This window comes from Anoplopoma fimbria, chromosome 1, assembly GCF_027596085.1.
Source record: "Anoplopoma fimbria isolate UVic2021 breed Golden Eagle Sablefish chromosome 1, Afim_UVic_2022, whole genome shotgun sequence".
Taxonomy (NCBI): Eukaryota; Metazoa; Chordata; class Actinopteri; order Perciformes; family Anoplopomatidae; genus Anoplopoma; species Anoplopoma fimbria.
Genome location: NC_072449.1, coordinates 18,236,561 through 18,261,114, shown reverse-complemented (window position 1 = coordinate 18,261,114; position 24,554 = coordinate 18,236,561). Strand labels below are relative to the sequence as shown.

The window sequence follows — 24,554 nt, the reverse complement described above, 5'->3', positions numbered from 1 at the left end:
TACAATTAACTTTTATTAACTGACAACACACTATGAAAAGGTGAAGGTTGTTGGACAAGAACCTAGACCAGAAAATGCGGTGGCAGCAATCTGTCAATCACAATGTAGCCACGCCCTAATGCATACCCTGCTTTATCGAATATATTACTCTAAATGGGACCATGATTTACAAAATGAATCTCATGCTGTATTGAAGAAGACTTAAAACTTGCGACTGAAACCATAAACTCATGTTTACAATGTTTACTGGGGTAATAAATCAAGTGAAAAGTAGGGTAATTTTCTCATAGACTTCTAATCTTCTTCTATTCGAATTCACTTCAGTTTTTCAGACTGCCTGTGACAAACCGATGAAGAGACAAAGGCTCTGGACACACATAATCTCAATGCAAGGATATAAGAATAAAGTCTAGCTTTTAGTTTAGACCATCACCAGGACAAATGTTTGGGTCCAAATAGTGCATTATGGAAGGTGCCTTTCTGCTCATCTTTCCCTCTATAACACAAACATTAAAACAAAAACCCAAGAAACAAACTCACTAACACTAAAACATCCATTAACACAGAAAAAACAGCAATGAGGGGAGTAAAGTAATCAAAACTTCCTTGGGCCTCAGATTCACTTAGCAGCAGTTTCACACTCTCACTAACAGATTCCCAGAATGCAACAATAGAGGCAGTCAGACAAAAAGAGTGAGAGAGAAAGGGAGAGAGAGAGAGAAGGAAAACACTGTATATCTGCAGGTCAAACAGTCTGCTGCACAGCTCTGGCTTTTGTGTGTCCCTCTTCATGTAGGTTGATGTATAAATGATTTGCTCTTCTTTGTTTATTTTTCAGGTGGCTGTGACAGGGGCACCCCCGGGGCAGGACCCATGAGGAGTCATAGAAGATGCTCACAGCCTGGGCGCTTCTGCTCTTCTTAGCCATGTTGGTGAGAAGCACCTCTGGTGGCCCGCTCTCCTTCAGAATAGGTAAATTTTTCTGACTAAATGGGAATATTTTACAGTCTGGTAGTAGTGGAAAAAATGTTGCAGACACATGTTGACCCCGGAGGTCTTATTTTTAATGGTTCAGAGAGAGAGAGAGATTACAACTCGCACTTCTAGGATTCATCTACTACTACATGAATGAAAAAAATTAATTTCAAATTTTAATTATCAAGTTTGTGTTTAAAACAAATTGCTGTTCAAGTGTCAGCTCAAATTGATAGAACAGTCTAACTTCACAGTCTCTAATGGGAAAAATTGGCTGAAGAAATTCAATCAAAAGTGTTGAAAAAAAGTCACATATAGCTTGAGGTATCAAGTGGCTTAAAACTTTGTGTGGAAAAAAACATTCCTAATTGGCTCTGAAATACACTCAGCCAAGCTTAGACAAGAAAAAATAGTTTTTTCTATGTGTGTTGCGGAGAGAAATGAATGACATATTTGTGCAGAGTTAAATTATTAAGACTATACCACAGTTTACCATAGACATCTATAGGACAAATATAATAAAACTTTCTTTCTCAAATGTCTCAAAGATATCAACAGATTTTTACTAGTTGTGCAATCCAAGTGGAACTTGTCTTTTTGGAATATGTATCCATGGCCGTGATCTTAGTCCAGACTGTTTTTAAATCCTAAACTTAATATATGCTTTCACCCAGATGTTTAAAATGTCCTATAGGCAGCTTTCCCCACTTTTGGGAATGTCAAGTGAAGCTCAGTAGACATTTCACTGACACATTATAGCATATATTGTGATTTTTGAGCATTACTACTGGACCATTTCAAACTGTTAATAGTGTGTTTAGTATAATTTCTGGCTAAGTCAATGGCATTGTTACACGAGCAGTTGGAACAGCTTAAACGCAATAGTGAAGTCTAGCAGAAACCACTGGGATATTCTGCTCCTGAAAAATGTGGCAGATTGCTGGACCACGGTTGAAACTGACTAGGCGTTGCAGCTGAGAGGGCATGGTTCAAAAGTCTCATAACCTGCCAGAGTCTGTTGGTAACCAATGGGAGTTGGTCCTTCTGGTTATTATTCTCCTACAGTCAGCAGGTCGCTGACACCCTGTCACTAGCTCCACCGTCCACCAAAAGTTTGACTGACACTCTCTTTATTTATTTATGAATAGACCCCTTGTCGTGTGTGTGTGTGTGTGTGTGTGTGTGTGTGTGTGTGTGTGTGTGTGTGTGTGTGTGTGTGTGTGTGTGTGTGTGTGTGTGTGTGTGTGTGTGTGTGTGTGTGTGTGTGTGTGTGTGTGTGTGTGTGTGTGTGTGTGTGTGTGTGCTGTATATTGAAACAAATAGGTAGTTGAGGTAAAAATAGAGATTGAAAATCCGATTGATTCTACGGCTCACAGACTTTGATCCCATCGTGGTCTATGAGTGGCTTGTTTTAAATATATAGAACAGTTGTCAACTCTCATTGAACAGGCAGATGAGAGGAAGATTTGTTATCAGGGGAAAAGGGTGGAAGGTAATAACAGAAAATCAATATACAAATCCCCATGTGGTTATTGTATGGCTATTGGAACATCAAGTAAAGTCAAAATGGTAGAAGTATTGAAAATATATTGTTTGCCTTTGTGCTAGCTAGTCTCTAGCATCATAAAACAGCAGTGCAGTGCACTCATTTCTGGAGGAATGTGTTTTAGTAATGATGCAAACATAATTTAGTTTAACCCAGCTTTACGGGCTCATAAACGCATATTGGATCTTTAATGGTGCCTAACTCTGATCTTTCCCTTTGCTCTTGACTTCTCCTATTCTGTGAGAGAATTTATTTATCCTTCCAGTATTTGGAGCCTTGACAAAATGGAGTTTGTTCAGCCGTCAACTTTGAATAGTATCTTGTTCTGTCATTTCTTATTTTTGAGCATGAGATGTTTTGTATCACTCTCCTGTTTGCTCCTCGTCTCACCGCTCTGCCAGCACAGCTAAGGAGTTTTGGTGGATTTTGCATATGATGCCTCAAATCAACCTCCGGTATTTTGAATACAACACAGGTTCAAACTTTACTGTATCAACAAGACCCAGAACAAATTATTACTTTTTGGGAATAGTATTAGATAAATGACAAGCAGCCCCATGTCTCTGCATTCTCCTCCATCTGATTGTACAAAAGCAGCAATGGCAGTTTATGTTTATCTCAGTCATGTTGCATCCTTGCTGGATAATTAAGCATCTGGCCTGTTGCATTTCTTCTAATTTCATCTACTCACAGCACCAGTCTCTTTGCCAGAGTAATGTCAGTATGTGTCTGTGTGTGCTCTGTGTGCTTGTGTTTCTGCACAAGGCAATGCAAGGCCTAAATGTGCTCAAGCTCAGATACAGACAGGCACACACACATTTCAAGGCACACCAAGGCACAACAACCACATTCCCCCAAACACCACAACAAACTCCCTGCCATTTGTGCTTCAGGAGATGGTATTTAACGTGGCTGTCCCTCGAGTCCTGCCTGGCTGGCTTAATGTCACTGTCTGGCCTTCTCTGAAAGTATCAGGGCCAAAAACAACCTCCCGCCCCAGACACATTCCCGCCAGGACCCTTCAGCAGCCAGCAGCAAGCTCAGTGAGGAACTTGTCTTTGTCTCTGCTGTGTTTTTTTTGGCAAATCTGGGGATACATTGGACTTTCATTTGCAAATCAGTTGGCATGTATGGTAGGTCTACATGCCCCCTCATAGACCTTGTGATTGGTAAGATAGGCACAAATAAAAGGTTACTTTCATTTCATTGTTCCCTTGCTGTATTAACTTCTAGTGTTTTGGAAGTTGTTGCAGAGTAATTATAGATTCATTACAGCAATATTAACCCACGAGTATATAAAAACAAATGCTCCAGTAAAGCTTCTAATACAACACAGACAAGTGAAGTTTTAACTAATCATGAAGAGGCATTTAATAGACCTAGATCAAAATATATTAGGTAATATCAATTCAGTGAAAAACAGTGAAAGAAAATCCTGTTAAGAAGACCTCTTATTCATGCACACATGGGACTACATGAGCAAAACATTTAAAAAGAGAAGATATTGCATAATTTACAATAAAATCCTTGTTCACTACCATATGGTGCAACTTTTTTTGTGGGTGGTATTTCCCCGTTAGTCAAGTGAAAAAGTGTCTGCCATCTAATTTCATCCAGCCAAATAAGCATCTGCTTATGCTAACTTGGAGAAATCATCTTTCACACACACATCAGTTCTATGAGCTGGTGTCTGGTGGGGTGAACATCTAGGAAAATAGGAGAATTATAGATGAACTACAAGCTACATTCACCAACACTGTCAATTTTCTCTTACACTGCAGAGCCCTCACTCCATAAACGCCTCATGCAAACACACACACACACACACACACACACACACACACACACACACACACACACACACACACACACACACACACACACACACACACACACTGCCTCTGTCCAATTTAATACCAGAAATAAAAGACAGTTATTTTCTATTTGTAAATCAAAGGCAGTAGGAGACGTCACCGGAGAAGGATTGTTTTTCTATCTTTTAGCACCTCTTGAAATGAACAAAATAGAAAAAGTAGAATTTTTTTTTACTTTATAGCAAATAGAAATTTGTTATAAAGTGATCATTAAGGTTTTAAACATGTTTTTTAATAATTTATTTAGCATGATCAACTACATTACTTTATATTAAGAGATTCCAAATCAGAGTTTGACATACAGGTAGAGGTTGTGTCTATTTATTAATAAATCCAGAGAGGCAATCACATCAGGTTCTCTCCTCTCGCCAACAGAATGTTTCCTATAACATTGGGCTTCACAACAGGTAAGGCCGTCTCCTTTGAGACCAACGTAAATTTAGCTGTCGGATCCTTTCGCTCACCTTAAATGTGCTATCTGCGATACAGCAAGAGAACAGGCTTTGGATTTATTTTTTAGAGCATGTGTAGTCTCTCCTTAACCAGAGAGTATGGATTAGTATCTATTGTTATGGAAATCTGTTGAAAGCTACACACACCATCTCTAACCCCGGCATTTGTTAGTGTTCATAATGGATTTATGGAACCAAAACCTTCCATGATATTGATTTGTATTGCATTACAAATCCCTGAAATAGACATATAAATTGTGCTTAAATGTTTTTCATCGGGTAGGATGGCCTAAAACATATCACATGAATTTGAAAGATAATCATTAACCTTTCTTAAATCTTAAGTTGCTAAATATTCATATATGGATCAGTCAGTGACCTGTGTGAACTCTGTGCATGTTATTCCGCTTTTAATCAAACAATATGTAGTTAGTTTCATTGATTATCATTGAATCCAATTTCAAGACATGTATGCATTGTCAATATACACAACCATTTACAGGGAAAGGGTTGGCAGGGGAATCTATTGAAAAACAGATATCTTACTGCCACTGACATTTCATGAAAAACACATTTCTTATTATTGGGTCCTCGGGGATGCCTCGAGAGCTGGGCTGTCTATGTTTGTTGGTTTTCTTTGCCCATTTTTTTATCAACTTTTTCAGCCTCTCAGATGCCCAGGGGTGTCCTTTTCAGACTCCTGAAAGTCATTAACTTCCTCCACTAAATGCAAAAACAGTAGTTTCATACTGTGACCATCCCAAATTGCTTGCCTCCTATAGTGCACTATATATTATGTTATTTCACCTTTTTATATCCATAACGTTTTTCCAGTCTTTTGCGAAATTACTTTTGAGTAGATTCTCTTTCAGAACAAATGTCCCTTCACAAACTTGTAAGCCATATCAACCTTAAGAACACTGATCATTCAGGTTTTTGTGTTGACTGTTAAGGTGGCTAGATCTCCCCTGTCTCAATGATGTCATACTGTTATCTTTAGTGCTACATGCTATTGTTAAAGCATGGCCATAGCTGAGCATATACTAATATATACATATATTTTATTTATTATCTCCTCCATAAGTCATGAGTGTATGTGTGAGTGAGTTTTTGCCCGTGTGCACATCTAATCTTGCATATTGCTGCACGAAATTGCATAAAGTGTTGGTTGCTCATTTAGGATTGTATGCTGAAGGACTTCTTGGGGTTAGCGTGACTCCCACTTTCGCTCACTACTCTTAACCTTCCCCTGGACGATAGGGGCCACAAGTGATCACTCAGATTGAAATGCATTACCGCCACTCAGCCACTGCTCGGCAGCTGACATCTGATAGATTGAAATGAGAGCTTATCTGTTGTGTAAGACGTGCAAGTGAATAACATGTCTTATACCCTTGCGTTCTAGACAGAAAGTAAGCCAATTGTGGGATGTATTCATGAAATCAAACTTTAAAGCAAAGTTGTTGCAGACACACCTGGCAGAGTTCTGCACTCTACTTAAAATGGTTTAGTATTTTTTTTTTTTACGTTTTCTCATGTATAATTGGCAGAAAAGTAGCATTTTACTGTTGGCTAAGTCCTGCCTCTCGAACACAGACTGGCCAATGATAGCGTATAATTGGGCAGCTTTGACCAGGGTCAGTAGACTCTCGTGCAATTGTTTAAGAGTTTTTCATTTTTGGGCTGGGCCTGGTGATCGCCAGGTGATGTTGTAGTTCACATATACTCTGTGATCTGTAGACTTTAGCTTCTATCTCGATCGTTTTAACCACTTTTACCTGCTGAATCATTATGACACCCTGGACAGATCCTTCAAATGCATACTGTAGACCCTTCTCCCTGGAATTGTTATTTTTCTTTACCAAAGAATTCGATAATATCTATGCAGGGAGTGCAGTAGGTGACAGTGTGGGCTCCATGGTAGCTCTGACAGTTTGACAGAGTAGCAGCGAGGGGCAGGGTTTTGTGAATTGTAAATTAAAACAACTCATATTGACGTTCTAACTTAAAGTAACATTTTAGACTTATCTAAACACTGGGACATACATGCTCTGTTAAACCTGCAGCTGTATTCACAACTCAAACACATTGCAAGAAATCCAGCCTGAGGTTAGTTAAACACAAAATTTTCTTCACATTACTCTAAAACAACAATTACAGAGCACCCGTGAGTAGAGTGGGAGCAGCAACCAGACTGGCTCCACAGGAAAAAGTCAGATAAATATTTTTTATCCAAACTCAGTGGGAGAACATGTTAGCAGATTCTTTATGGGCTGAATTCAATGGGCTCCAGTTTCTCAGTGTCAGAGGAAGAGTTTGCACCATCTTAACCCAGCCTCCCAAGACTGGCATCACTTAAGTTGTTAGTCAGGGTGCGATTCAGTTCATCATGAGATAGATTTAAGGAAGGCAAAACGCAGTTCATGATGTAGTGAATCATGAGAGAGACGCCTTGTTAGAAGTTAATTAAATAGATTTGCATACACTAGCCATCTGTCTTTAGGTTGTAGCCACAGGGGAAGTCCGCATGAAAATGCATTTTTGTGTACTACCTAGAAACCCAAACACCTGTATCCATACATTACACACACAGATATCATATTATTATTAAAATGAACATTACCGCAAAGATATTTTCAACATTTAATACAGTTTTTCAAAAAGATTTATTACAACAATATTGGTGCATGGCAGCTACAGTATGTTCAAGGTTTAGTAAAGCTGAGGCAAGTAAAACAAAAAGCACTCGTTGTTTCAGACTTGCCCTTTAGCATGAATGTCAGAAAGGCCATATGCTTATCAACCGCAGTAAACATCTTTATTTTAACATCGCCACATAAAGGGCACACTGCTCCCTGCACTGATGTAGACATTCGGCATACCACATGTACTGCAAAATCATCCAGTATGAACACAATGTCTAGGGATACTGAGCTGGTGTGTGTGCCTGCATGTGTTTGTTCCTGTACGTGTTCACACTTGTTCTCTACTGTATGTGTGTCCAGTCACTTCGGGCACGTAGGGTGGATCTGTGAAATTTAAGCCCACAGGTAGACGCTAATAGCATAATTAGCCCTGCTGAGCTAATGCCCACAAGTCAGCAGCACCACACTGTCAATTCCTTCAGTTCAACCCCATGCACACTTCCAGTGACTTATTTAGGCTGGCTGCTAGAACCACCATGGCTGAGTCATTGTGCCCTTGCATCCAGTCAGGTTTGTTTTGCTCTTAAACACTCTTGACTTCAGTTGGCTTCTATGAACTCATTTAACTCACTGTCCCTTCAAGAACAGGGAAGATGGTGTGTTGGGAAAGAGCTGAGTAATGGTCTTTGAGATGAAGTTTCATGTGTTGTTTTCAATTGTAGCCTTAGTTCTTCTGAAATTACATTTTCACATGTTTCTTATGAACGGAGGCTAAAGCAGAGACTGATGTCCAGCTGAGGAGCCATGTGAGGAGACTTCATGATTAATCTCCCTGCTTGTAATTACTCAAAGATGTGCTGTGCAAGCCATTAGGTTAATGGTACTCGGATATGTGTATGCACAGATCTGAAGCTACAGGGAACTTCTGAGCTAAACTTGTCTTTAGGAGACCACCTGTTACATGAGCCAACTGCCCAGTTCTCTCTGTTCCACTAAGATGCCAGCGATTGTAATGTGGGAATATCAGAAAGAAAAGGGAGCTTAATTAATAGTGGTGCAATGGATTATACAAAACTCACAGTTTCAATCGTATCTCGGATCAGAGTCACGGGTCACAGATCAGATCAGCATTAAAGAAAAAAGGGAGCACATATTACTATCCTTTTACTTTGTTAAATTCATTTTATAGTGTGTTTTCTTCATTAAAACACACAATTCAAATGATAAGGAAATAAAAGATTGTATTTTTATGGATTAAAACAAAAATCTTGTCTTCATTAGTTTTGATGATGTATTATAAGCTGCTTAGATATGTTGTGTGAAAGCATCTCCTCTTTATTCAAGTTTTTTCATCAACACTACATTTTACACGATAACATGTGACCACCATGATAACTTTGTAATTTATTTACGCCCAATAATCATTTTCACTGAACAGAGCCTGAAAACATCATAATGTAACTGAACGGAACCTTCGTTTGTTGGTAGTTAGCGATGCTGCCTACATCACTAGCCCTCCTCGTGTTTACAATGTAACATGATCAGAGATCGTCTATAAAGAATAAAAGATGTCCTGAGCGCATATTTTACTGAATATTGGCGGACAACAATTGTCAGTAAAACTTTTTTCACACTGTGATGGTCACGTTAAACTGTGTTATTAATCCGCAGTTCACACGTTGTCGAACCGTGAGGGGGGATTGGTATATATCACAGATCGACAGTGGTCCTTTATACCACTATTGATTAAATAACAGTGTGTGTGCCTTGAGGCAACAATGTCCTTTGTTACAGTATATGCTTCCTCAGAAGTCAGTCACCCAATTTGAATGGTTGCTTAGGACTTTTTGGGGAGGAAAATGTGTTTTGAGTCAAATGAAGACCATGTGCATGCAGAGACAAATCTCCACCTCAGGCGTCATCTGAAAGGGGGGGGAGTTAATGATTAATCTCTAAGGTTTTAATTACCAGGGCAGGTGCTGGGACCAATTGTTTAGTTAATGGAAGGAATGGCAGATAGGAATGATGTTATGCAATTATGCACACTACTTTGCTCCTGAGTTTACCACATAAATTATTCAGTTAATCTGATAAAGTCACAGTGCACAGGCATGTGGTGTGTACACACACACCACATGCCTATGCACAATGCTTAGATCAACCACACACAAAACACACCCTCCTGAATTAATGTATTCTCACTGGGATTGATAAAGACAAAATCAAATGAACCTTTGCTCATTTGCCTATACACATGTGTACAAACTATGTGAGCTTATAGAAAATGGTTCTCTATACTCAGCTACACACACAAACATGAAAACATTGGTACTTAAATTATTAACAAACTAATTACAAGCTGCGGGGTAATGTTTGTGGTTGTGTAATGGAGCTTGCCACATGCTGAGATGGAAGGCATGAGCTTAGTTCATATGAAATGAGCGCATGAACAGTAAAAGTGTGGGCTTCATAGTCTTGCTGTGGTGTAAAATGAAGGATATAACCAAGGCGTTGTAGAGCAGAATCACGGAATGAGGTTAAATGCTGGCAAGGAGATGCCACATTATGTTTATTGGTCTATTGCCTTTATACATTATACCTTTATACATTTGTCCTTTCTGTGGACCCCAGGAAGAGTAGCAGCCGCCAAGGCATCAGCTAATGTGGATCCAGTTAACAAACTAAACTAAACTTATACATGAAAAATAAAGTTTGGCTGCCGATAAATTCTTTACACTGATGACTGGAGTAATGTTATATTGAATGTACACAAGAGCACTAACTACATTTGCACACTTAAATTTAATTGCTCTTGCAAGTTCAATAAACTGAACCAATGAAAGGTATTTTGAAGCTGCAATACAAGTTTAATATAGGATCAGTGAAACAAGCAAACTAGATTTGATAGGATTTTCAACAATTAAATGGAATCGTGTACAAAAGAACTACAACAAATGTTATGATGAAGACTGTGCCACTGAAATGCTGAATAAGATAAGATAAGATAATCCTTTATTAGTCCCGCAGCGGGGAAATTTGCAGGCTTACAGCAGCATAGAGTAAAGTGCACACAAGAGACATAGTAAAGAGATAAAAGATAAGAATAAAAAAATGAAAAAATAAAGATAAAAAATAAAAAGTGTTATAAATAAGCAATAAAAACAGTAGAAATATGGGGTGTTCCGCCATTTACGTACCTATTACAAAGTCTTAACAAAGAATTACCTTTGATACCTGCCTATGAAACCAGCACTTGTATACCTCTGGTTTTGGTAAAACTGTGCTCTAACAAGCTATATTTTGTATAGGCTACTGCTAGCCTAGCTCTTGTGAAGGCCCTTGTTTTTCAAGATTGTTGTAAAATAATACTCACATTCCCATATGTTTGTTAACAGGTTATACTTAATGTAAACATTCCTCCTGTGCGTGCTAGCTATTAAATCATGCCTTCCGAATGCACTTTCAATAGAAATCTGCATTCATTCATTCATGCATGCAGTCTTCATTCACCAAAAAAAAAGTATCTAAGTATGAGACCTAATATAAGGCTTCAGCAGTCTGAGTTCATCAAATCAACAAAGAATATTTTAAAGTAAAATACATATAGAACAGAATTCCCAAGACAATGATTTTTCGATGCGTTGGAGGGATAGTAAGACCAATAATTTTGTTCTGAAAATACTAACATTGGGAGATACTCAATGGATTTGTCTAACTCACTGCTGAGGCCTAAAATTTAAAAGTTCAGATAAAATTAAGAAGGTATTTTGGCACAGAAGGACTGCGGCTTTTTGTCCCCATCACATTGCTGGAATAAATACAGTAGGTATAACCTGTTTGATCTTCAGCTGGCAACCTGACTATTGTTTTAAAACAAGCTCACATGGTATATCCTTTACAATGTCAAAAAATATGCAATTTATAATGTATTGTTTGCCCCAGTCAGCTATCATCCTATGCCTAAAATATCGGGAACCACCGTTCTCTTTCATCATCTCACATTGTTACATTTTGCCTCAGAAAATCAAGTGGTACATTTGACCAGCGGGTCAGAGTGTTTGATTCCCTCCTGTTTGTATATGACTTTTCATGTCAACCTAAGATGGACATAGTGACTCATGCATTCATTTCATACCCCTTGGATTTATTTTAAGTCCCTGTTAACTTGCTGTGGCAACACATCAATACTTCGCCCTGCATAGAAGAAGCAGGGAAGGTTTGCCTATGTTTATTATTATTCATTCCACATTTGCGCCTTACAACACTGCATCACCCAGACAAGGCCATCAATTTCCTCTTAGCAGTAGCTGTTTTTGTGCAGCGGATCTTGACTCTCCTCGTCCATTACAGTCAGGGAATTGTAGAAAGAGCACTACTCTTAAAATAAATTAGAAGAGATGATTTGATTAGTCATGATTGATGCCAAACAAACACTGGAAATGTATTCCCACTGTCAAACCAATTTTACACCTGCAGCATGTGTGCACCGCTGCTGTGATAACATCTTTGGTCTCAAAATAACTAAATATGCGTTGCCACGGCCAACCATGCAAGCTCCATGAACTTCTGCCAGTGCTTGTGCTTTTGCCTTGATTCGTGGAAATATAGCTATTAATGCTGAAAATGTTCTGTTTTTCCTCCTGTGGAGAGCTATTATCTACTGGCAGGTAGCAGGGAAAAACAGCTTTTGTTGACTGGGTTTTGATTAGAGCAGAACAACACAACATCAATGCCAATGACATACAGATGAATACACTAGCTCATGCTTACACAGTACTTAGGCATCAACAAGCGCAGGTTTTTTTTCTCCGTCTTTGGCTGTCTCTATCTGGATATTTTTAACTGTGCTGTCAGTAAACTTAAACTTTCTGATGTCTGCTCATTTAGCTGCTTGTTACAATGACAAGAGTTGTATGCTTCGAAGGCTACAGCTGTAGTGGCTGTTACATCGTGTTCTCTATGTCTTAAACGCAACATTACTTATTAAAAAGCAGAACCTCATCTCTGCATTGTTATTTATAGCAAGAAAGTTACAATGGAACCAATTCATTTCCATATAATGTCGCTTACATAAAAAAACAAGTTTTTATTTCCTATTTGGAAACAAACAAAATAAATGAGTCCTGCCAGTGACAGCTAGAAAGTAGCTCACTACTATTTAATGTTTTTAATGGAGAAAAATCCATGCACCTGTGTAAAATGTTTTCTTAAAATGAAATGTACCTTGAAATGTCATAGTTTTGTCCTGGTCACCTAAAATGTGTTAAAAGCAAAGTTGTTGCTATTTAATGTACATTTTCATCATGTAATTGCATTTATAGAATTAGAAGTAATGATAGCACTTAATTTGTAAGTGGTAATGTTCAGGGATGGCAGGATGGTTGTGTGTGATTCTGATGATGATTTTGAACAGATCAAAGTGTCAGAATTGATTAGGTTTGGGTACCATTCACAATTTAACGGATACCTTGAATTTGGCAACGGTTAACCAACGATACCTTTTTTCAGTACTCTACTCTCACTGTAATGACAAAAATGTCATTTAAGTTTTGATTAACCAGTCCAAAGTCTTTTATTTAGAACATTTTACACACCCTACCAACATGCTCTTGCCTGTCAGTGTGTTAGTAGAAGCACATGTGAGACCTGTTGCCCAAGCTAGTTTTGGATTTGACATTAGAAATAATCCAGCGAGCGCTGTCTGCGTCAAGTTTAAAAAAATGTAACCACACTTGTAAGCGCTTACAGCTCAGATGAGGCTCGGCTGCATATCATCTAGAGAAAAGGTGTGTTGACTATTTTTTCCCAGTGACAGATGCAGACACAGACACAACATCAGAAAATACAAATACCTATTTTTAACAAAACTAATTAAAACTGCTCAATGAATTAGTGGACTATACGGTAGTTATAGCAGAAATCCCACATAGGCTATAATGATAGAACCTAAGTAAGTTAACTGTGACTGACAAATGGTTGACATTACAGGAAACTATCCCTGTCAAATTCATTCAAGAGAAGAAGCTTCACTTTCACAAACACTCACAGATACACACACCCATGTACACATTGTCCTTGCAGTACAGGCAGAGAAGCATGTACGCTCAATTTGATGGCAGCATGCTGAAGCTAATGGGCGTGGGCTTGGAACATCACACACAGTTTGTATGGGATTTGCTCCATTACTGCAGAAAAACACCAGTAATAGTTGAGATTAGAGCACTGGGGAGACATAGCCTGGTGCTATGGCCAAGCAGTTTCATTGACCTATCATAGTTGTTGTTCTTTCTCTCCTGTTTTCTCTGCCTCACTTCAGCCGCTGGGGGCTGTGAGATGGTGCAGCAGGGAATTTTTATTATTTCTCTCTGAAGTGTTATTCATTTTTTTATGCAGTATGGTATCTCATTTTCCCCTTCTTTCTTCCAATTCGGATTTGCCCATTCCCTTTTATGCTGCTCGTCACTGTTGACCTTCAGAGGGTAAGGACAGTCAAGTGTCTCCTCCAGTACATTTGGAGTCAACAGCTGAAGCCCTTTATCTGACATGGAGCTTCACATAGGTTCACTCTATCCCCCCGGGTCCGAGCCCCCTCTATACCGGCACCCTGACCAAATAGTAACAATTGCTAGTGCAACAACATGGACATGATCTGTCTGCAGGCCTTGTGGAGGTGAGCGAGTGCTTTAATCTGTTGGCCAGCTGGGTGTCTTGGGTAGTGTTAAACATTTAAGGCCATGTCAAATATTTTGTTTTCAGAAACTGAAATAACTTCAATGCCATACTTTGAGTATTAAGCCTTGAGTTGATCAGATCAGATGGAGAGACAAAACAACAAACTACAGAATAAACACAAATTTGAAATAAAGTTTTTCTTTTATCTTGTAAAAAGATAAACATACCAATATAAATATGACTTCTTGAATCTAAAACATTAAATACAACTTCTTTCAGAACAGCTATCTGAGTCAAGAGTCTTAATAAGTAAAGGCTTGATATTTAAGAAATACACTGCATTCAATTATTGAAATGCCAAGGCCATTTTTAAAATGTATTTCAGTAGCCTCAGGCTAGCTAAGGGTTTTTAGAAATGGGTGTTGGCTGAACAACATGACACAAAATAGCAAAACAGTCTACTGGGCCATCATGTTTAATGCATTAGTGATGCTGAAAAGGAAGCATAACCTCCGAATTCAGCCTGCTACTGAGGAGGTTTACTAAATTTGATTAAATGTGCTGTCTTTGCACATTTGGTTGGTAACTTGCACATCTGATATGCATACAATCAATAGCGCAGTAGTGGAGTTGGGACCATTTATAATTTACATTTATAATCATTAATAATCTTTTTTTTAAAGCACTACTGCTGAATTAACATTTACCAAAACATGTTTCAGAAAAGATATATGCTTGCAGTGTATCAGTCCTAGTAGTCTGTTAATACCGACCTCCTAATAGCCAGCTGGTGTAGTTGCACACTGATTTGATTCCTGTGCTCTGGTGTCAAATGCCTTTTCTTATCTCATCCATCCATTTTGTACCTGCATGAGTAAATTATGCACACACACACGTGCGCATATGGAGACCCATCCCCCATGGCAGATATACACACTCCTCCCTTGACACCCGGTTCCGCCATTCCCACTCCATTATGCCCCGTCTTTGATCATGGCTCACAGTGAAGAGTTTGGCGAGTCCTCAGAGCGTCTCTCACCAGCTGTTGCCAGGCCCTCTGCCATTACAAGCGGCTGGCACAGCCATCGGCAGCTGCCACCCTTGCCTGGAGCACCACCTCTGTCCCCACAGATGCCTCATATGTGATAGTGTGTGCACCTACCTGTGTGCAAACACAAATGGAAGCATTCACTAGCTTTCATCCATCTTTGTATCTGTGTGTACATCTGTGGCTGTGCCTGCTGCTTTATTTTAAATTCATTGCCATGTGTTAATGGTTAATTTACCAGACTTCTCCAAGAGGCAAGGGACAGCTGCTTGCTTAATGGTTCACTGACCTTGGGAGGGACTTTTAGTTGGCTTGTTTGAGGCTTTAGGTAGGTTTTTTTTACCAGATATGTTTCTGTTTGTAAGCAAATGGGCAGCAGCAGAGCTCAACAGTTATGATTTGGTTACAGAAAATGTGGTTTCTTTCAGTGATTCTACTCAAGCAAGTGAGATTGATCAATAAGATGGAGGGACAGACCTCCGTCATGAGGGATGATGGTAGTGAGTCGTAAGAAACAAACTGAGGTTGCTGTAAGGCAACATAATCTTTTTATTTTTTTTTCCTCAAACAAACTTTTTGCTGCTAGGTTGTGGTATCAATGGTTCCCAGTTAATTATGCTTCTGTGATCGTTGCTTAGTGACTACATTCAAGTCTGTTTAGTGTATATCTTGAACATTAACATAAGGTCAAACTTACAGTAAAAAATGACTGAATTATAAATCTAATTTAAAACTCATTAAAGGTGAAATAAGAGTTGAAGGTTAGAGGAAATGAAATTGATCTGATAAAAAGGATTGGGGGTCTCAACATTTAAAATATAGCAAGAACAAAAATAACATAAATGAGGACATAGACGGTTTGCCATGAGCCAGGGACAAAACAATGTTTATTTTAAGCAGCACCAGAAGGTGAGGATACATGACTCAAAATGTAATATGTTGAGGATATTTCTTATTGCCTGAAAGACATCCTTGGTGGATAAAAATAAAATGAGAAAAAAAACCCTGGACTAAAAACAGACAGATTGCAATGAAATAGGTCTGATGTTGACCAGAGTGCAGTACTCAAGTTGTTTGATTGTGCTTCAGTTTAATTCTGGATATTTTCAGCTCGCACACTGAAGTGCTTTAATGGGCTTTTATTCTTCTTTGTAAAAACTGTTTAGCAGGGCAATTTACAATATTGTTTTCACATCTGATTATTTGGACTCAGAAAAGTTGTCACGGATGAGGTGTGGACCCAAAAGCAGAACGACGAGGAGACAGATAAAGTTCTGGAGCTTTATTCAAAGCTGAACACACAGCAGACATACAGGCAGGGTCAGACTCACAGTGGGAAACAGGCAGGGGATCAGGCAGACGGAAACCAGAGGAAGCGGAGGTTAAACTCGTGGTCGGGGACAGAAGGCTAAGGCGGCTAACCGAGGCAAAGGCAAGGTAGGGGAATCCGGTGGTCGGGGACAGAAGGCTGAGTCGTTGACCGGGGCACAGGCAAGGCAGGGAAGTCCAGACAGGCAGGCAGGCAGGGTCGGCAACGGGAAATCAGTCCACAGGAAATTGCTGGAAGGTCTGACATAAATGCAACGAACAATCTGGCAGCGAGTGCGTGAATGAGTGGGGCATTTATACTGCAGGGTGTAGGTGCAGCAGAGTGAGCAGGTGAGAGGGATGGTGCTGATGAGGTGGGTGTGGCAGACAGGTGCACTGCATGAAGCTGATTAGGTGAGTGAGGGAGAGTGTGGTGAGAGAGAGGGGGCGGGGCTGAGAGCTGGAAGTGGAACTGGGAGTGGCCGGAGTGAACTGAGAGAGAGTGACAGGCAGGTGAACAGAGTGAGCCAATTAGGTGAGTGAGACAGAGTGACAGGGAGTATGGAACTACTGACAGTATGGAGGAAGAACTGTGACAGAAGTAGCTTAGAGTCAACACTTTATGTGACACCAAAGCACACATTGAACAGAATATACAACGTCAAAAAGACTGACAAAAATGAATGAAAAGTGGAAATGGGACAGAGGCATTATGTTTTTGCAAAATCTTCTGATTTTAAATGGCCCACTGCATAGAACTTTGAGTCATGACATTTCAGTCATCATACATCCAAATGAGTTACAAAGTAGGGAGTTCGGACCAGTAAACCGCAAAGAATCAGTTGGATTAAGGTACAGGTGGTGGAGAAATGACAAACTGCATGGCAGCTCATCATGGACACTGCTGATAAGATAAGCACAGGCACAATTAAATACACACACATACACACACGCAAACACACAGACACACACTACTACTGGGACTCTAGGGCAGTGTGGCAGTCTATTAACTGTGTACAGACAGGTGGCTATTTTCACTGTGCAGCCAACTGTGTTATTAACTCGCTCTGCACTGAATCAATTGACAGGTCTCCAGGTGTCACTGTGTGTTAGCATGCGTGTTTGCGTAGCTTTCCTCCTTTCCTCTTTTGCCTCTCCTGGTCTCCATCACCGGCTCTCTGACTGCTCAGGGCCAGCAGATGATTGTCCCTCTTGTACTTCTCCTATTGTCCCTCTTGTACTTCTCCTATCTCCTTTCCACAGTGTTTACTCTTATAGATCTATGGAGGCCTACCAGTTACATTGGCAACCCTCCTGTTTTCTTCACTAGGGAAACTTTTATAGTCCGTGCCTGCATGATAACATCTGACACCTGCTCAACATTCAGGACTCATTTGTGGAGCTGCATGTATATATGTGTGTATGTTTTCTGTGAGCGATCAAGAAGTGCCATGGTGGCGTTGGGCCCCGCCTAGACATCTGGGTACCATGCACTGTTTAGGTGCAGGTATAATGAGGCACAAATAGCACTCAGTTGAAGCACTAGAAGGAAGAAACGGCAAGGGAGAGGTAGAAACAGTGCCGATGGGGTAATGTTTCTGTAGAAGCAGAGGGCATGAGATCCCTGGAGGTACAGCAGTGGCTGTAGGATACACAGAGTCCAGGGTTGTTCTCCCTGGAGCTTTATTAAGCTAGGTTATGGGAACTTTGGATCCCCTCAGATACATCCTGTTCACGCTGCACACTCCAACTCTCACAAATTGTCTGGCTCTTCCTCCCTCTGGACATCTCTCCATGCCTTCTCCCTATACGTCTCCAGGTTCCCTTCCTGCTTCTTATCTTTGTAGTCTTTTCAAAAGTGCTTTATAACTGTTAAGGACTGCCCCATTTTCTGCTGAAGCCCAGTATGAATCTCTCCCACCATCAGTGTAGTGATAAACTTCACGAGTATCTGTCTCTCAGACCATGCTTAATCCAATCCAACTGGTACATGTTAGTGCTGAATGTGGATTTATAGTCAAACCTCAAATTGTGCCACAGTTCCCACTACTTTCTACTTTCTCATGTGATTTTCGTTTTCCTTTGGGTAGATTTCAGTTTATTCAATCACTGCATGTTGAGCTCTGTTAATTTCTCTAATTTCATTCAAGCTATCAAAAATCATAATGCGAGTGCAACTCCGATCTCTTCCAAATCTTTCATTAGATTGTCTTAACATGTGAGAAATATCAGTTCCCTTTTTATCCAAGTACTTTCTATTAATCACTTAATGTTTATTGGTTGGGTTTATTAGTAATGGTGAATGGTTTCAAAGCATACTATGTTTTGTCTTCTTTAAAATGCAAAAGGCCAAGGAAAGCAAGAGCGATGGCGAGGGGAAGAGAAATATGACTGTGAGCTAGTATCAGTGGTTTTCCAGTATGTACGAGTGCTGATACTGTTGAAGGTCCTAAGGAGCTTTGGTTTTGTCTCTTGAGGGTGATGGATACTCACAGAGTCCATGACTTTAGCAGTATCACAGCTTGTCCTATTGCAATGGTGATAAAAAATCGATACTTCATGTGCCCTGGACATCACTCAGAGTGTGAGTATTCTTCATGCCAATGTGAAAGAGAGAGAGAGAAATAAATAAAGAGGAACCGAATGAGGCAGACCAAGAGGGTGAGAGATGAGTGATTGAGAGCAAGGTTGCTAATGTCCTTTTCATATGGTGGATTATACTGTAGCAATGCCCGAAAGCGACAGGATGAGCTTTGACACCCTCTGGGGCTCTCAACCCATTGGAGTGGCTGAATGTCTGTCCATTTTACCCAGACTGTCACATCAAAGGCTCAAAGATACAGGAAACAGCTATATGGTACTGACGGATTACTGATGAAAGGTCCAGTATCTTCTTTCTCTTTGAAACGTTTGATTCACCAGACTTTGTGTGTAGCTGTATGCTTTAAATCTTTTTTATTATATAGAGAATATCTTTCTCTTCTCAAAAGCCATTTTTGGCACGTAATGTAGTATCTGATTATTATAATTTTTTTAAATCATGTTGCCCACTTCGTCTTGAGTGGCCAAGCATCAGCAGTGGCATTCAATGTTTGTGTTTCTGTCTGCCACTGGGGCACTTTTTCCTGTCAAAACATCTTCTGATCTTTCTCAAACTAGCTGAGCGTAAAGATATGATTTCAGTGCAACTCAACCATATGGCCCTTTTGGGGTGCCCTCATATAACTATAGTGTCTCTGTGCTATGTGTACAGGATGTTTCCAATCCTTCTCAGCAGAGTGTATAAGTTGAGGCATTTCAGAATGAATCAGGCTAATTCATTAATGTGATTTATTTTCAACAAAGCTGAAACAGTGTACATTTGAGTTCAACATTACCTTTACTTTTAATCATTGATCAGCCAAATTAGTGGTACAGGAAGATGCATCCATGGTGTCTAAAATGTCATCATGTAGAGAACAGATGGACTGAGGATGGGCTAAGCATGGACTATAACATACAGCAATATATCACAGATGATTGTTTTTAAATAGTCTACTGTTAAACGGTTCAATTTCAACAGCTGTTTGCCTTCATGAATTGGGGGAACAGCTGTTTTAAGCAAATGTAATCTTTGTGGCACCTGTTTCACAATCAGCCATTTGGTGTCCTCAAGCTCACTTCATCGCACAGAACAGGAAGCCGCGTGAATCAGGTTTGTTTGAGGTCTGTCCATCAGACCGTTGTGAAACAGGTGCTTCTGTCATCCACTGGCATCTCCTTCGATAATAAAGGTCAGTTTACTGCAGGTTAAACTACCATGTCAAAATGCCAGGAGCTCTTCTCAGCCTGCACATTTTTGCCTGCTGATTTTGGTCAGCGGTTTTTATGAGTCTCTGAGGTCACATCAGGTAAAAAGTGCTATTACAGTACATATACTATAGCTTACCATGTTACTTCCGGCTATCAATGTATATATATATATATAGATATAGTCTCTATAAGTTGTTTCCCAGGAGTTGAGAAGCACTTACTGACTTTCCTTCTAACAAGCCAATGTCTTTCTTTCTGTCATCTTCTTTCTTTCCTCCCTCTTAACCTTTCTCCATTTTCCTCTAATCAAACCGACCGCTGGTCTTCCTTGACCTTCCAGACAATTACATGCCATTGGCTCTATCTGTAGGCCAGGCCTGTTGAGGGAGATATGCTGACTGACAGGTAATGGCACCCACTGAGAGCTGGAATTCCCCCAGGACTCACTGTCTGCTTTCCTGCCAGACAGCCCGACTGTCTGTCTCCCATCCCCAGGGTCCAAAAGTCAAACTACAACCACCACAGAGTCGCTGTTTTCATCGTAATAACCATCTTCCTCCTCTTCCTCATCATCATCCTCGTCAAGATTATCCTAGTGCAGTCACACACCAGCAGTGTGTCAGCCGTATCATCGTCTTTCTCAGTCACAACCTGTCTTTTTGTCGTTGCAACAGGACGCTCAGGATTTTCTCTCTGTCACCATTTCTTCCTGTCACTATGTATCTCTTTTTCTATTTCTTTCAGTCTGTGACTATCCCCTTAAATATCTTTCCTATGGCCACTTCTGTCACTCTGACTCTCACAGTCCAAATGACATTCATTTCCACTAATTTAGACTGACAGACTGAGTGAAAATGTACTTTTGCCATTCATTTACAGCTTGCCATATCTTTCATTTTAGTCAGAAAGGCCTATTACTTTGACTTTAATTCCTCCGGTGGCACAATGACTGAGGAGGTTGGGGTCGTTTAAAGGTCCAGAAAGTAAATGTATCTATGGATGTATGAACATGAGAGATGGGGAAGGACGCTCTGTCATAATTAATTAAAGATGCCCTGAGACTTGATGGGAAAGTTGAACCAGAGGTTTTGCACTAGTTGCTGCCATTTTCTTTAAAATGATGGTGTGTTTCTCTGCCAGAGGACCACATTAACACATAGCTATTCTGCTGTATAATACCAGCTGTAGAGGTGAATGTTTGGGTCTCTTGCAGGTTTACTGATGCACTGGATAAAAGAAAAAAAAAATTTAGAGGTTCATTAAAACCACCACGCACAGATACATATCCTTTTACACCTTCACTTCTTACCGTTTATCAAATGTAGCCAGTACTATCAGGGTTCAGTGTTTTTTTCCCGTGGCCATAATTGGTCCATTGCTCATAAAACTACTCCCCCCTAGATATTATTTCTTTATTGTTTCAACCAAAATTGAATATCATATAATTAAAATATATATTTTTTTATTCATTTTCATTTACTGTCACATTTATTATTATATATTATATATATATATATATATATATATATAGATATATTACATATCAACAGGACAAGAATTCATAAATTGCGGTGGAGCTTGGACTTGTCTGTGCTGTCTGTCTGTGTTATCGACTATTGTCATGAGACTCTGGAGACTTTACAGCCTTTAAAGAACGATCTCCTCATCCGTTGTGTCCAGCTTTGACAGGAGCTGGCAACACACCACGCAATCCATATTTCTTTTTCTGTCGTCATGTTTGACCCAGGGGAATTCATCCTTCCATGAACGAATGAATGTTCTTTTTTCCTCACAACTTTCTTTCACAGTTACCACTTACATTTTCCTTAAATCCTGATTCCTAAATAAAATTGGAGTGTCACGGTCATGGCAGTGACAGTGACAGAGCTGTCAACCAGCTCCATTGATGTGAGTCAGGAGTTATGGCCAATATGGAGGCAGCAAAGGCTAACTACTGTATGTTTGTGTTTTAACAGTGTTTCGGGACTCATCCAATCAAGATGGTGTGCTCTTAAATTTACCATCCCAAAGTGACTTTTTGCTGACCCTTTGCCTTCAGGCAGCTGTTACTATTAATGTTCAAAATCCATGCACTGACTTATTGTCATAAAGCATGGGGAAGACTAGGCATTTTTGGACCAAATAGTTCTAGGGACTCCCTGAGAGGAACTGCCCACAAGGGAGCTCCCCCGAGAACAACCGACCTCAAGGGCTTTTTCTCGGTCTGCTTTTGCACCATTAATAGGAACGCTGAAGTGGTGATGTAAGCCTTTTTTTCACCAACAGCTGTTTTTGTTTTGTTTAGCCAGTGTTTAACATGACTTTCAGGATTTAATAAAATGGCTGTTGCAGGTGCTGCATTGGCTTGTGTGCGACCAATACAGTACACTAACCTCACTCACGGCTCCTCTTGAACTAGGAGAGTACCTCTGAAATAGGAGGTAAAAAAGTCCTTCCAAACGGTGTTATAAGAACTATCGTCGCTAGCTCTTGTGGTGAGGACACAATAAAAACCATCTGGTCAGAAAATTATTTATATATTTTCATGGATTTTTGTGCACTTTTAAGGAAACCAAAAGTGAAACTGTGATGTCGTATTCATCGAAATGCAGCCCCCTCATTCATTTTAAAAAGACCATTGCATTGGCACAGCGGGTTTCATGCAGAGGACCTTTGCAAAAATAGGCAAGGTCGTCCAGCAATAGAAAGCCTGGCTTTTGTCGTAACACAGTGCTATTTTATCTGTGAAGGAGCTACGTTGGCCAATCAAATATGTGCAAGCCCACATGCTTTAATAGAATAGCAAGCGTTATAACAGGCACAGTGCTGATAATTGTTGCAATGGAGAACACAGCAATTGCCTCTGTGGGCCCTTTTCAGAGCTAAAACATTTTCAGTACTTTTCATTGTCTCACCAGTACTCAAATCGCCCCCAGTAAGCCCCTAGCATGAATTTTAAAAAGTACATTGTCCTATGGCATTCAATAAACATTTTGATTGGTGTGTGGGCCCAGCAGAAAGTCTCAGTCCGTCTTATTGAATGAAGCTTAAATTTAATTTGTGCTGATCGAAATGAAAGATGTAGAGTGCTGGCATTCGTTTTCAATGATTACAAAAGGATGCACGGTGGTGTAGTGGTTAGCACTGTCGCCTCACAGCAAGAGGGGCCAGGGTTCAATTCCCGGGCCAGACAACCTTCTGTGTGGAGTTTGCATGTTCTCCCCATGGGTTCTCTCCGGGTTCTCCGGCTTCCTCCCACAGTCCAAAGACATGCAGCTTAGGTTAATTGATGACTCTGAAATTGCCCGTAGGTGTGAATGTGAGCGGTTGTCTGTCTATATATGTCTGCCCTGTGATAGGCTGGCGACCTGTCCAGGGTGTACCCTGCCTTCGCCCATTGACAGCTGAGATCGGCTCCAGCACCCCCGCGACCCTTAACTGGATAAGCGGTTATGGAAGATGGATGGACAAAAGGATGTGCTAAAATTACAAAGTTCCTCTACTCTGCCAATCTTAACACACGTCTGCATATGCCGACAATTTGGCTGTGAGGCAGCAGGTACCCCTTACTGCAAAGCAAGCTCTATCTCGAGAAATTTGGGTTCTTGGTGCGCAGAACACACACCCAGTGTGTCTGTGGTCTTGGAGACAAGCCCACACCAGTGTGGCCCTTGTACAATGAATCACACTCCCTGCTGTCTTTCCATGACAACCATTGCTCATTCTCTATCACCACACTGTCAGAAATAACCCATTCTTCCTAAAGTTGAAATGTTTGCCAACAAGTACCGAGAATGGATGGCCATTAGTGGGCATGAAGACATCAGCATTGGCTCAGCTGATTCAAGAGAAAGAGAAGTGGGCGGGCTTCTTTGTGCTGATGAATTGCTTTCAGAGTTTTCCAACCCAGTGGGAGTGGAATTGAACAAATAGCAGCATCAGTCTGTCAGTGGATGAAATGAAAGATGAGACTGCATTACTCTTTATACATACAGGAGGATAAACCTGCAACCCCAAATGTTAATGCAATTCACACTGATGGTTTTTATGTTTATCCACCATTGTTTTTGTCCTTTGGTACCTGCCACTCCCTCACCCTCCTAGCCATGTCCGTTTTCATCAATCTGAGTGCTCCAGCGACATTTTATGCTTTGTGAATGTCCTGTAATCACGCTGACATTGGCAGGGTCCCATAAGTGCAACTCCTCTGTAAACATCTTCTGTGCTTTCAATTTATCAGAT

At 40.2% G+C, this 24,554-nt stretch overlaps 1 protein-coding gene across 1 annotated transcript in view; it reads left to right on the top strand.

Annotated features, from left to right (window-relative positions):
* The first annotated feature begins 890 nt into the window (after positions 1 to 890).
* Positions 891 to 24,554, top strand: part of grik4 (glutamate receptor, ionotropic, kainate 4) — a 153,227-nt gene continuing 129,563 nt past the window's right edge. Inside the window, exon 1 of the mRNA XM_054620398.1 lies at positions 891 to 972. Coding sequence (XP_054476373.1) covers positions 891 to 972 — 82 coding nt within the window. The remainder of the gene's footprint in view (positions 973 to 24,554) is intronic.